The sequence below is a fragment of the Spea bombifrons genome, chromosome 3, assembly GCF_027358695.1.
Source record: "Spea bombifrons isolate aSpeBom1 chromosome 3, aSpeBom1.2.pri, whole genome shotgun sequence".
Classification (NCBI taxonomy): Eukaryota; Metazoa; Chordata; class Amphibia; order Anura; family Pelobatidae; genus Spea; species Spea bombifrons.
This window is the reverse complement of record NC_071089.1, coordinates 76749466-76764285: the sequence shown is the minus strand read 5'-3', so window position 1 is coordinate 76764285 and position 14820 is coordinate 76749466. Positions and strand designations below refer to the sequence as shown.

The following is a 14820-nucleotide window of genomic DNA, read 5'->3' as shown; positions in this document are numbered from 1 at the left end:
TTTTGTATTCTCCCTCATTGTAATAGTACTATGAAATATACTGGTGGTTTATAAGTGAAATGCAATACTAATAATCACCTGCAAATGTGATGTGAGTGATGTTTACCCCTGTGAGAGCGTTCTTCATGCCTAAAGGTTTCCTGTAGTAAATCCAGCCCAGCTTCCAAGCCATTTTTAAACCAACTTTCTGCAATCTTACTTTAATATGAAGCAAATAAACATATGTTCTTATAAAGAAAAACGCTTTAATGCTTCAATATTAAAACAATAATTAAATACCTGAAAACAATGTGGATGATTTATACTGCAAGTGCAGGATATGTTAAATATGTAAAGTCATCTAGATTATAAACTTGCAAACGTTGCTCAGTTTACCTAAGCTATTGGTTTGTCTTAGTCAGGTCTAGTTTTGTCAAACCTTTTGAATGTATGTGTTGTAAAAAGTGCTGTGTAAATTGCTGCCACTATATAAATATAAAGTTATAATAAAGTGCATGGGCCATTATAGTATGTAAAAATTATAATACCTTCCCACTTGGGATGTGCCTGTTAATTTTAAGGGGGTTTTGTGGCTGAAAATTCTGTTAGGTAATGTATTTTCCTGCATATGACAAAATAATGTATACACTGGCACAATCATATTTTTGTCTATTTTTCCCCAGCTCTTGTGAAAAAAAAATGAATTCATCCAGATGATTTTCTTATGAGGCTCTCATATAAATTAACCATAGTAAGTGAACCAGACTGCACAAACCTGAATAAGGGCAATTGCAATTTCCAGCAGGAGGGCTGAGGCTATCTGAGAAAAACAGAATCAGTGGCCTAGTTAAATCTACAACATTTATTGGAACTTGTATCTACTAAAAATAATAAAATACCTTACGAGTAAGTTACAGGTGGGAAATGGGCAGGCAATATATAGTTCATGTTGTTTGAAGCTGCATGGTCCACTTAGTTTGTTTGTTTCTCCATAGAGACATAGAATTTGATCTCAATTTGGTGAGTTTGTCCATTTTTCCAGGGACAAACCTTGAACTGTATTGGTCCTTTGATGCGTCTCTGAATAGCCTTCTGCCTATGCTGCATTTTTAAACACCCTCTACAACTTCTGCTGTAACACTGTTCCATTTACCTACTTATCCTTACACGGAATTAAATCAGTGAAAGTATACAATGTGTCTAACAATAATTGTGTCAGGGATTATTGCGTTTCAAGCGGAGGATTAATAATGTTGGTAATCCCAATTAATCAGTGTAACTTTGAATCCTAAATGCACTTAGGACATGGAACTACATTCGTTGTGAATGATAACCTTCAATCTTTCCAGTAGACAAAAATGGCAAGTTTATGGCAAAGAAAACAAAACTCCATAGTCCTTGGTGAGACACATATATTTGCTCTGAAATTCTAGTGTACATTATCTAGGTTAGATTACAACGTTCAATGTCTAGCATTTAACATAATGCATAAATCTGTTAATGCATGTCAAAGACAGTCTTGGAAACCTTTTGGTTTGTAAGTATGCTTTTTGGATTGTATAAACAAATTACTCATTAAACTCTAAAACATTGATCAAAGGTCTTTTTATGTTATGAACCATTTTCTTTGTCCATCAATTTTAGATTTTTTTTATATATATATATATATTAGAATGAACAATATCAACCACTGAATATTTTGTTGATGAATAAATAAATTACGGGATAATATATTTTTTCGTGAGAAACTGGGTTGTAATACAACTGCAGTGGCAGAAATTGGTCAAGAACCCCACAGCAATTCGCTTCCTGTTATGCACAACATACATTCGTAATAAAAAAAACCTAATGGAATAATTTATTTTAAAATTTGAGTACACAACTACCAACCAGAAAATATACCAAGACACTGAGGGCAGTAATTAAGCAGAAACATATTTTCCATCTGAAACAGAGCATTGCTTTTTATCTGAACATATACTGATGTATGATTATATATCACATCTTCTCCTGAGTTTGCAAGGGAAGTCATAGATGGCCAATACCAAAAGAGGAAGTTACCATTGAAAATAATTATTTTTCTTTTAGCATTAAACACAGAACTTTATAAAGTAATGTAGTTTAGCATTGAAGAAAACTTTTTTTTAAATTTCATTTTACTCCACTATAAGCAGTCTATGTTGTATTTTGGACAACACTGAGCTGATTCTTTCTGGAGTCCTGAGTATCCCTTGAAATTCTTTTCCTTCAAGACTTTCATTTTATTATTATTATTATTTATTGTTTTATATAGCGTCATCAAATTCCATAGCGCTGCACAATGGGTAGACAGGACATAACAAGTAGTATGTAACATAACAATTTGACTGACAGAGACAACAGGTGAGGAAGGCCCTGCTCAAACGAGCTTACAATCATGAGCTTGAAGGTCTTCTGTAGTTATTCTATTGTTTGCCACAAAGCAGTGTGATAAGGAGTCATGTGTATAACACATTTTGGTGTCTAACTTCAAATACTTAACAACGTACGCTAAAGCATCAAATCTTATTAAACGAAAGCAATGGTTCCAATACATACCAAAACTCACATGTTTTATAAATACGACACACATTGGATATATGTGATATAAATATAATCCAACTCTGTGTTAAAATTATTCAAATATCCAAATTCAAATGTTCAAAACAAATTCACTTCATCGTGATTTTGCAGCCTTGCGCTATTACACATCTTCAATGTCTCTATACTTTATGAACAGTCAGTGTATCTTGCACAATGAGCTATGCTGGATAATGCATTGTTAAATCATCCAGGTTACATTCAAGATATTATGGGTGGCCAGTAGAGGACTGCATTGGGAGGCGGGTCCCACGGGACCCACCAAAAAACTTGCGGTGCAGGCGGTTTTGCTGGTGCTGCAGGCGGGAGCGGGCAGTGAGGCACTGTACCTGCGGGTCCCGGTAATCCCGCGCAGTCCCGCAAGGCTGCCTTATCGGTGCTCCCTTACAGTGTCTCCTCTCTTGCTCCGCCCAGGAACAAAATGGAGTCATGTGATGTGACTTCACTTCCTGTGACTCCGCCTTGTTCCTGGGCGGAGCAAGAGAAGAGACGCTGTGAGTGAGCAAGTCGAGGGCAGCTTTGCAGGACTGCGCAGGAAATCTGCAGTTCAGATAAGGAGGTGGGCTTGATTGGCCACAAATGTGGCGGGAGCGGGCGGGAGTGGAACACCCACATTGCGGGAGTGGGCGGGATTGGGCAAAAAATCAGCGGGAGCGGGATTAAAAAAGCAGTCCCGCGCAGGGCTCTAGTGGCCAGTATAGTTCTTCCTGTAGTTTGCCTTTCATAATAAATACATTCTGTGGTGTCTTCAAATGTTTGGAACCCACTGCGTCTCACCTTAGAACTTACCAGAGGATAAAGAAAAATCACCACAGACATTCACAGTGAACATGAGGCCTAAACTACTTTTTTTATTATAACAAATATAATACTTGAGATTTATTAAATTGAAATATCTGTTTAGTAGCCAAACGGTTTACTGCCATAAAAGCATCTGCATTCATTAAATATAAAAAACCATAATGTATGGCTAAAATGGACAGCTCTTCTGACTGATTTGCATTTATATGTTTTGAACATGTAGCCAAATGAGAAAATGTGCTATCTTAATATAATAACAAACTATACAAAACATAAGGCTGTACAAGCTCAACTTAGTTAATTACCTATACACCACTTTCCAACTTTGGCCCTAGGGGCCCCGTACACAACCTATTTTCAGCATGATACCTAACACATGTCCGCTAAAGCCCAACGTTCAATGTTTACATTCTAATTAGAGTACTAGTAAAATGCTGGCAGGGAAATGGCCCAAAGGACTGAGTTGGATAATACTAATACACTTCATATGCAAACATGCACAATGCAAATACTAGTTACCAAAAACATGAAAAGCATAGTGGGATTTTATGGGCCCAAAAAGCTAATGACTTATTCAAAACAAAGGTGTGATGGGAAATCTTAGCTTTTAGTTATTTTTTTTTCTTAAGGTTTGAAGCCTCATAGACGTTGTGTTTATGACTCAATTATCCATTGAAATCTGCAAAGATAGAATGGCAACGAGTGGATAACACAGTAATCAATGCAATCTCTATGAGGCTTCAAACTGCTAAATATTTTTTAAACCTGGATATAAAGAGTTAACCAGACACAGCCCTCCTGCAGAAGACTGTGTTGTATTAACTTCAACATTCTGGCATATAGTCATTAAAAAGACGTTACAGACATCATTTACAATGTGTGCCATAATCTTGATTTTACCACTGTTGTTTTGTCTTCCTGTGCATCTGCAAGTAATTTTGTGTAGGTACCAGTGGATGAGCCAGGGGACTTCAATGGATGCCCATATCTAATCTAAATGTTTTGTTTTTATAGACACTGTAACATGTTTTATTAAAAAAGGTTCAGATTTGATTCCAGAGAATTTGTTAAAGTATTTCAACAGGCACAATGATTTGTAAAGTAAATGCAGACATGTAATTGCTGGAATGGCAAGCAAATGGTACTAATTTCAAAAATGGATTGCATATTCCTACATGTGAAATCATCACCCAAACTCTTAGCGAGACTGTGTCACATTGACTGTTATCCTAAAATCAGATTAATTTGCATATTACAGTAAATCTTCATTTATTACATTAGACCACAAGAACGACCCTTTAACTCCATATTTTTGCAAGCATCTTGTAAGTAGAACTAAATAATTACATTTTATTTTTACTACAACGTATCAAACCTTTATAGAATATGAAACAATTGTTAATATTGTATTTTGCTGCTATAGAACTTTCAGAGGTCATTAAAAAAAATTCCTGTTTTTCATGCTTTAATTATTTATATAAACCTAATATAGATTTGTATTTTTATATATTGGGCTAGTGTGGCTTAGTATTGTTGGATAAATTAAAGTCCCAGTCCAAGATATGCTTAACTGCCTAAATGCTAAATCTTCCAAGTGGCTAAAAGGTGTAATTATCTGCCCTGGTGAAAGATCACAATTGACATCATCTCTGTATGTGTTTAATGAAATACCTTGCCATTTCCAAGGAAACAAACTATATTAAAAACAACAGGGTTAAATAACACTGACTGGGTGGGAAATGTAGCTCACATTGTGATGTCCTGTGTCAGATCTGGTCAAAGCAGAATAAACTGCAGTGAGTTATTACCTGGACACCGCACAGTCAGGTTCAGATTGGCCTCAGTAAGTTTTGCCCCCCTAGAGCCTCATTGAGAAATAGTCACTGATTTCATGGGAATGTGACCTCACCTGTTAGTATATTATCTCATAAACCCCTCCACATACATAATCTCGTTTAACGTCCTCTATGCTTTCATTCTCTCAAATCTCCCCATGGAAGTTCTACATCTTGCTAACCTGGTGTGTCATTTTATGAGATGAGCAAGCAGGGGAAACCCTACGCCATGGCCAATAAAATATAATCTTTGCCTGGAGTGTGAGTCATTCATAAATATAGGGAGAGAGAACAATGGCACCTCTTGTTTGCCTCTGATCTCTTCCCGTGTGCGATCCACTCACCCGCACTGCCACATATAATAAAAGCAGTGCGCATTAAGAGCTTTCCCACGACTATAGTACTATTATTAGACTGGATTATACGTGGGGCCATAGAACGTGGCCTTCATCAGGACTACTGGGAATGCAGTGCGGTGCCTTGGAAGAAGAACCACAAGAATTCGAACATATGCCTTACCTTATAATACCACTAATTAATTAAGGGCTAAGCCACCTGACGTCATCATTGTGCATTGCAACCCATTGTCATTCAATACATAATTATCAGATTTTATCCTCAAGTGCTCCTAGACTAAAAAAAGTAGGAGAAGAAACCAGGAACAGATATTTGTTAAATATAAAAATATGTATTTTAACACATTTATATGTCATTTGAAATGTCTGTAAAACAACAATTTATGGACATCATTTGTATTATTTGTGTCTATTTTATGAAAGCCCAGTAATTCTTAACCCACGGAAAAATATAGGAAATGATGCTAATTGGGCTTGACACTTTAGTATATCAAAATGTTATTTTTTAATTAGCCTATAGAACATGTTGCTACTTTAAAAGTTCTTGAATTGAAGGAGAATAGACGTTGATTTTAATTGAAACCTAATCTAGGGTTACAATTAGTGCCCTGGTCTAAAAGGCTTAATTACTGGATATTATGAAACTATGACCTATTGTCGTCTCCGATTAAGTGAATAGAGAGAGCTGTAGGCATTAAAGAGCATGAATGAGATTCATGATCGTAATAGATGAGCTGGGCTTTCATTATGAAAGATCTGGACTCTCCTCCACCTGCCTGTAGGACAGTTTCGTTGCCCTTGGCCAAATAAAATTGTCAATAAATGAAAGGAGGATGGCTTTAGAAGAAGTCCAGAACAAAGGGGAACAGAAACGAAATCAAAATCTAGAGAAAACAGAGGTGTGGGAAACAATTTGAAATGATTGAAAATGACCCAACCCAAGAAAACTCTTGGGATTCTGACTCCAAGAGGGAGGCTGTAATTGGCACTTCATAAACTAATCATTTTCAATCGCTTGAAGCTTCATCTAAACCTTGATGTATAAATTAAAACCGGAACTAATTGATTTAAGCATGAGTCAGCCTAAAGGGATAAGCAATGCAAAGCCTAGAAGTTGGAATGCGATCACACTGACCTCAGTGGAGTGCCCCTAGATAGCTCCAGGGCTAGGCGGTGGTCCATTAATTAATTCAAAATGCTTTTAAAAAATCCAAAAAATATATATTTTTTTGCTCTTGCCATGCAGCTTGTTTTACAATCCAATCAAAACCTCATAGTAATTTCTTTTCTTTCCATTTGATGAATAGGCAATGATGGGCTGCATTAAGTAGGATCTCTGCTTGTCAGAAGACTGGGGTCTTTTAGGTCTTTGATCTCCGTTCATAATCCGAAAAAAAACCCCTTCACTGCCGGGAAGCATTATTAACTTCAAGTGTTCACTGCTTAATTGTAACAAAGAATGATTTTTAGGGGCGTACTGCTAATTGTACCCTTGTTTGATCTTCTGTAAATGGTTTTGCTAAACCAGTAATTGCTGATGAGTTAAACCTACCCGTAGAAGGGTTTAATCTCAAACATAGATACTCGGAGTGGAAAGCATATTAGGTTAAAAATGCAACCAATATGGTCGGCTCCCATTTACTAGCATTTAACCCAAAAGACTGTAGCATACAGAACATTCAAGACCTTCTTTGAACAAGTGGAGACTTTCTACGTTTGTTCTTTTTTTTTAACTTAAAACTAAAAATACTACTAATCTACCGTATCGGTTTGACAGACATTCTGAAGTCCTGCGATGAAACAGTTAAAAAGGAAGAATTGACAAACGGGCATAATTTATGCCACTCTTGACCATATATATCATTTATATTAATATCTATCTATCTATCTATCTATCTATAGATAGATAGATAGATAGATAGATAGATAGATAGATAGATAGATAGATCGATAGATATTAATTTAACATAGATCTTCGGCGATTAGGCATAGGGCACTATTTCTATTTTTATTTATATTTCTATTTACCACACATATAAATATAAACGTTAAATATAAACGTAATTTCCCTATTAAAATGTTTGCTTTTTTCTGTACAATGTCTTTTAAAACAGAAGGACTTGATGTGGAAAATAGCAATATGAAAACGGAACTGTACCCGTCAATGGAAATTAAATCAACTCGAAACAGAAGTCCCCATATGTTAAATCCGTTTTCTGGAGGAATTTTTTTTTCATTGAGGTTTCGGCATAAGCTCCTGTGTTTCAGAAATCATGCAAAACCAGATTGTAAATGAAATTCCATGTAACTAAAGATATCAAATATGATTCACGATACAACAGGTACTTTTGTTACAGTAACTAGCAGTTAAACGCCGTTTTCTTCATCCGTTCTGTTAGTGAATGTGCAATGTGTTACTAGTTTAAGCGACAAGGGCCAGCATTTAAAATACTTTTATGAATGTTTGTCAAATGTCTTTAAATCTCACATTTAAATGTCATTCCCATCGCTCTCATCCCGCATTGTATAGAAAAGCAGGACACTAAAAAATATTACTTTATATGATAAATGCAAGACAGCAGTTTTTCTTAATCAATATTATTATTAGTAGTATCATTAGTATTATTAGTATTATTATTATTAATAATATGTTGTTGTTGGAGGCATAATCCTAAAAAAAACCCGTGACAAACAGCATTCCTAAACTCCAAGGACTGTTATAAATAGAATATTAATAAATCTCTCTTAATAATAATATAAAAAAAACTACCAAAAACAGCATACGGATGACATAACAAAATATTAATAATAATAATTATTGTTATTAGTTGTTTTAATGCCCTCCTTGGAGTTTAGGGATGCTGTTTGGTATTATGCCACAGGGAAGGTTTGTTGCTATATTTTTCTAGGATTATGCCTCAACCATCAAAACTAATAATAATAATAATAATAATAATTCATTATTATCAATTTCGCTACTGATATTCATTTAGTATTTGGTTGGATTATAATTCTTACTAGTAGCTTTGTGCCCTAGGATTCTGTTTGGCATGATGCCACAGGGAAAGTTTACAGCTATATTTTTTCAGGATTGTGCCTCCACCACCAAAGCTGGTTTAGTTCAGATTGAGACTTCCAAAGTCTCGGTGAGTTGTTTATACAGGCAATGAATATGTTCAATTGTGTCTGCCCGACTTCTAGAAGTTGGCTAATTTTATTAGAATCACAGGCCCTGCTAATGTGCTTTCTTAAAGGTGAGAAGTTCAAACGTGATTTTGACTAGGAGGTTTATGAAGAAATCAGAGTACAATCGCCTCTTTTGTTCCTGATATCTGGCTCTGTTTAAGTTTCATGAAAATCTATGTTGTCTTATGTCATAATATTAGCACAAAATTGCTGTGTGAAGTATTTGCCCAGTAGATGCTTGTTGGGGCGCATAATGTTTTTAGTAATCGTTTCCTTCCTGACTCACACCAAGCTGTAACTTTGTAGCTGGAGTTATTCAACATGTTCTTTCAACTACAGATATTTTCCCAAGTACTGTAACATGCTGCTTAGATATATTTCCCAGAATAAAGAGCAAGTGAGTGCCATAAATGCATCCAAACCTATATGTATTTAGATTTATTTACGGTAACTTGGTATAACATTTACTGATCTTTTAATTCCACATTTTACTTGAGTATAAAAATAAAATAAATAAAAAACACAAATGGATTCAATGCATGCATACTACTAATTGCAATAAAACATAAACAAACGATCTGATGCAAGTGAAGCAGTTCATGGGTTGCTATGGTAACTGCATCATCTTAAGCACTGTGCACCAGAACTGTCCTTTAACACACGCCCTTTAAAGTTTTTTTAAGATTAAAAAACAAATCGCACATTTCCTTCAGAAACTAGTGCTGACTCGAGGGATTATTATGAGGCTTTATTATTAACTTGGCATTCTTGCTTTAACATGGAGTTTAGAGTGTCTGAGAGCAGTAGGTTACATCTTGTCTTAATTCTTGACCTAGAAGGTAGCGCTTTAGCACATTTAGTTGACCACAGGATAGCAGCTAATGTTTGTTTTTCGACTGCATGCTGACACCACTTGTCCTCATATGGCAGCATGCCACTTTGATTTAAACAGGATTTCTAGCGATTGGTCAATTGGAGCATGATTAGGCTAATATACAGCAATGCTAGCCAACAAAGAATTCTAGAAGTATAATTCACAGAAAGATATAGAATAGATTTAGAATGTATAGTATTCTTGAAAACACCCACTTGTTATGAGTGATCCTATCAAGGGACCATTTCAGAGAAAATCAATACATTAAACCTGTTCGGTGCTATGCAATCTGACAAGCTTGTATTTTACAGCATGTGTTGAGCTATTCAGCGTAAACGAAAGAACCGACTCTGATCAGTACAATATGTGACCGGTCACTTGGCGTTTCATTCTGTTGCAGAACTAACACGTTTGGGAAGATTTGATAAATTGGATTTTTGCTGGCTTCGAGAGATAGTGTACATAATCTGTCAGTTAACTGAATACGCGTTGCATGGATTCACTCAGGTCAGTTTTCCCAGCCCTGGAATGTTAAATCCTACATCCCATAATAAATCGAAAAAATAGGTAAATATAAAAAAAATGGTAATAGTAGTCAACCTACTGTTATTTTAAATAAAACTGTATTTTTGTTCAAATAAGCCTACTGAATTTTACACATTTTGCCTGCATTTTTAATGAAAGGTCTTCTACTCCAAGTTAGCCCCTTGCCAGTTGTAAGGCACTCAGTAGCCCCTTTAAAGTTTGTCTAGTTTGCTACCTCTTATAACACTAAGATACGCAAAGTTTATACAGTGTCAGGCTTTAGAATGTTAGTTCTTCGAGCTACATTCATCGTTCAAGGAATAAGAAACCTACCTAGATTGACGAAGCTCATGACCATGTCTGCATCGTTCAGAAAGTTGGCATCATGCAAGCTGGCCAAGGGAGGGCTTTGTGTGGTCAACGGGGCCATTCGATAAGACTGAGCTTTGCGTGAATACCCATTAGCCACAGTAGGGTATCCCATCCTGAGCCCCCTACTCTCCATCACTGATCCACTCAACGTGTACCCCAACAAGCCATGCTCTTCTTCATTAGCCATCACATTGTATAGGTCAAGCATGAAGAGTGGAGCAGAAGAAGCTTGCTTCCCAGGTGAGAAAGGTCTAGGTCTGTGAGGCAAGCCCAGAATTGAAAGGATTTCTCTCTGGATTTCCTTCCTCTCGTGATTCCGCAGTCTCCTGTAGATGAAGCTGGAATGGACGTGGTTTTCACTCAAACTGTCCACCACACAACAGTTCCAGATCAAACCTACAACCACCTTGAGGAGATATCTAGCCAAATTCATATTGCAGATGCCTTGGTACCTTCTTAGTGTCTAATAGTTCACAAAGTGAGTGAGGCTCACACTTTTACTGTGGGAGAATGTCAATGTCAATCCTCAAAGAGGATTATCTGTTTCTAGTGGTCCTCTTTCAAAGGCTGACCAGGAAAGTCCACGTTCTTACTGTTGTTCTTTTAAGTAACTCAGGAGGGAATAGTCCAAGTTGTAAACCAATGCGATTATTTCCATGTCATGGTCACAAGAAGTTGTTTCCCTGTTATACAAGCAATGCACTTCCTGGCTGAGCTGCTAAGTTTCAACAAGTTCCTCACTCAATTTCACCTTGTTCTAACACCTTGAGCTCCTCTAAAGACAGATCCTAGCAGAGCCACTTATATGAGGGTCATGATAACATTAACATGTGTTTCCTCTCATCCATCGGCAAACGAAAATGCAGGTCCACCAACTTCTGTTCCAGTTGAATTAATTTGCAGAATGCCTTCATAAAATATCCAAGTCCATTTAAAGCCTCGCTGTTATTTCCACCTACTTGCAGGGCAGGCATAAATACACTGCTCTCTTCAAGTGAGATCTAAAGACCTATGTAAGTAAAAACCCTGCCGGGGAAGAAGAGGCTTCTCATTGTAATCTGAGACTAGTAAAGGGAAGGACGCTTAACCCCTTCCTCCCCGCCTTGTAGTAGCACATGGGGATTTTGCAAAATGAAAAATGTTTCAACTATTCAGAAGACAACATGACCTACTACTGAAGAAATGTGAATTTGTAACATGGAGTGTATGTTATTACTGTATATTATTATTATTATATTATTATTTATTATTATATATTAAATTATATATATATATATATATGCAATCACTATATATTGCATTATAAATCTTATATGATAATTTCATTTAAGTCATTTTGTTAGTAATTTACATGTTACGGTTTATTAAAAATCTTTAAGCCTTACCTTTTAAAATATTTTGCTTGCACATGTATTTGGTTGGTATAACTTGTGATAACTGCAGTTTGTTGGGTGTTTTATTGTTTTGTCAGTATTGAACACTGTATATTAAACGCATATATGTAATCAGTTTCAACGCCCTAAAATATTAAACACACACCTATGTGCTGTAAGCTAGCAGTCCATGCAGTGTTTATGTCGCTTTTTGGGGAACAGTGAATGCAATTCTGTTCAGGTGTTTTCCTTAGGGGAAATCTATTGCCTATGTAGTGATCAGAGGTAACTTCAATCACATGTAACGCAATATTCAGCCCTGAGTCATGGTTCTTTACTCTAGTTGCTTCTAGGAGATATTGGCTATATGTTGGCTTAGCAAACAATATACCTCAGCACATTATGAAGTCCCATTTTTCCAAAATTAAGGGTATACAGCGCTAAATAATGTGATGATGCTATACATAATAATAATAATAATAATAATAATAATAATAATAGTGATTTTGATCTGATGTCCATATGAATGCTTGAATGTCTACTGAGAACTAAACATTTGTATTATATGGACCTTTGCACTGGGTATAATAACTGATCAACTAGACTTATATATAATTGTTCTAAACACTAGTTCCATAGGACCAAAGCTCTAATGTTTTATTTCATGATGAATTTTCAACAAACTGTTTTAACACCTTAAACAAAGCCTGCTTGTTGTTGTACTTTCATTATTCATTCTTTATCTTGGAGGTGTAAGGTTTACCAGAAATAGTTTTAAAAAGCTTTTTTTTTTTTTTTTTTTTACAAAAAGCAGGACCTCAGACAAGTAATCAGAGACTTCCAGAACTAACTATGGGTCAGTCCTTCGACAGCTACTGTTTCTGTAAACCATCATATTTAATAGCCAGGAGATTGCATTCAGACTTAAGTGCTGGAAATGTTTACATTTGGATCTGATGCTTTATTCTGGAGTTCAATGAAATAATAAACAGTTATATGTGTGACAACACCCATAGATTTGCAGAACTGAAGAATACTAATACAGGATATAAGGTAATGCCCAGTTCATATTTTATCTGAAACATTTGTTAAAATGTACCAATGCCAAGCCTATTTTTGACAAGAATGTTGCATTAGAAAATTTAAAATAACAACTATTATGTTTCTGTATTTATCAAAAGCCTGTTTAGTGTTGTCATTCTCAAAATTTTACATAATGATAAGTACATATACATGCATAAACACATACAAAGCTGGGAAGGGAGTATTCAGTGGAACAGAAGTATTACAAGGTCTGTGTGCTGATACTGCTTTTAAAGTACTGTAAATACTATACTTTTTTAAATAATCAGATGCCCCAGTGTATACATCTCTTTAGTTGCAATATCATTACAAGCTCTACATTATTAGGTTTTGTTAGAAAATCCAATTGGCTAATCCCACATGGTTTATTTACCTACTTTTGGTTATATACATCAGGGCAATATAACCTCACACATAAAAAAACAATGGGAACACTACACATCTTTTTTTTTTTTTAAAGTAATTGAGGTCCTCTTAATTTAGTGTATAATGTACCTTTTCCTGAAAAACTTGATTTATTTTCCCCAATTAGGTTTATTTTTCTGTGATAATAAGCTCTTCTGGAAAGCAGAAATGAAACTGTAAACTTTCTTTGATAGAAGACAGGAGACACGTGGTTGTTTCATTGAAAAATAATTCATTTTTAAAATACTTCCTTTGTAACCTTGAACTCGGGGGTAAATTCCCTCTTTCAAATATTTTTTTATTTATTTTGCAATCTTGATTTTTTTTTTTGTTTCAAATTTTGAATTGTAATTTTAATACACCAATATATTTAAACCTGTGTAATTTTTATATAAGAAAATCAGTAAAAACTGATGTATATTATTATTATTATTATTATGATTATTATTATTATTACAGATACAATATGTATTGTTAATTTTGCTTACTCTGTCATCCTCTCATCATTTATGCTATATGTAGAAACTTCGAAACACAGATGTAAACAAAAGTTGGCAATTTTGATGTACATATACACATTATATATAAAAAGGAAAGTCGAAGCATTCCTAATTATTATCTTGCTATGGTGCTGTGGTGCCCAGGATCGGTTCCATTTATAGTAAAAAAAATAATATGTAGTAGGTGTAGGGAGGCCTATCCACTTTTTCTATTCAGATGTCTCAAAATAAAAGTGCCATTAGGGAATAGACTTATACATTCATATGTATTGCTAATTTACCGAACTTTGGCAGATTTGGGAATTATCATGCAAAACCATGAAAATGAGGAAATAACCTGGTGTGAACTTCCTTCAAAATGGTGGGGCTTTCAGTGACGTCCTCTTACCCAATTGGAGATAACCTGGAGTATATCATTCTGAAAGTTTTAATAGTTGGGTTTGTGAACTTTTACTTATTATACTTACGTAAGAAATATCCAGCTTCCACTCACACTCAACCATATTGTATGGGAAAGATACATATTGACAAAACAATATGAAGACAACTCAGTCTTGAATGCAATTAAGACCTATCTGGTTTCCCCCCCTAGAACTTTTTACTTCAAAATGTATGTGGATTATGAATTTGCCACTCCACGTAACCATGACATACCAATGTACTCTCCATACTCTTCGTCCTATAGACTGTCATACTCACCTCAATCAAGTTTTCATCTATTATCATTTATTCTGCCTTTGGTTTATTGATATTTTCTTTTGTTTCTTAATTTCTTCTGTAGTGCCTTTGTTATCCATAAGTATAATAAAATAATTATTGTAATTTGCTGATTTATATAATGTCATAATTTTCTGCAACAATTCACTCTGCCTGCAGAGGTAGTTTTATCAGAGTCTGTACAGACATTTAACA

At 35.2% G+C, this 14820-nt stretch overlaps 1 protein-coding gene across 1 annotated transcript in view; it reads right to left on the bottom strand.

Annotated features, from left to right (window-relative positions):
* BMP5 (bone morphogenetic protein 5) overlaps positions 1 to 11534 on the bottom strand; it is a 55873-nt gene extending 44339 nt beyond the window's left edge. Inside the window, exon 1 of the mRNA XM_053460176.1 lies at positions 10509 to 11534. Within this exon, the coding sequence (XP_053316151.1) occupies positions 10509 to 10980 (472 nt within the window). The 5' untranslated portion in view covers positions 10981 to 11534. The remainder of the gene's footprint in view (positions 1 to 10508) is intronic.
* Between the last annotated feature and the right edge of the window lie 3286 nt (positions 11535 to 14820).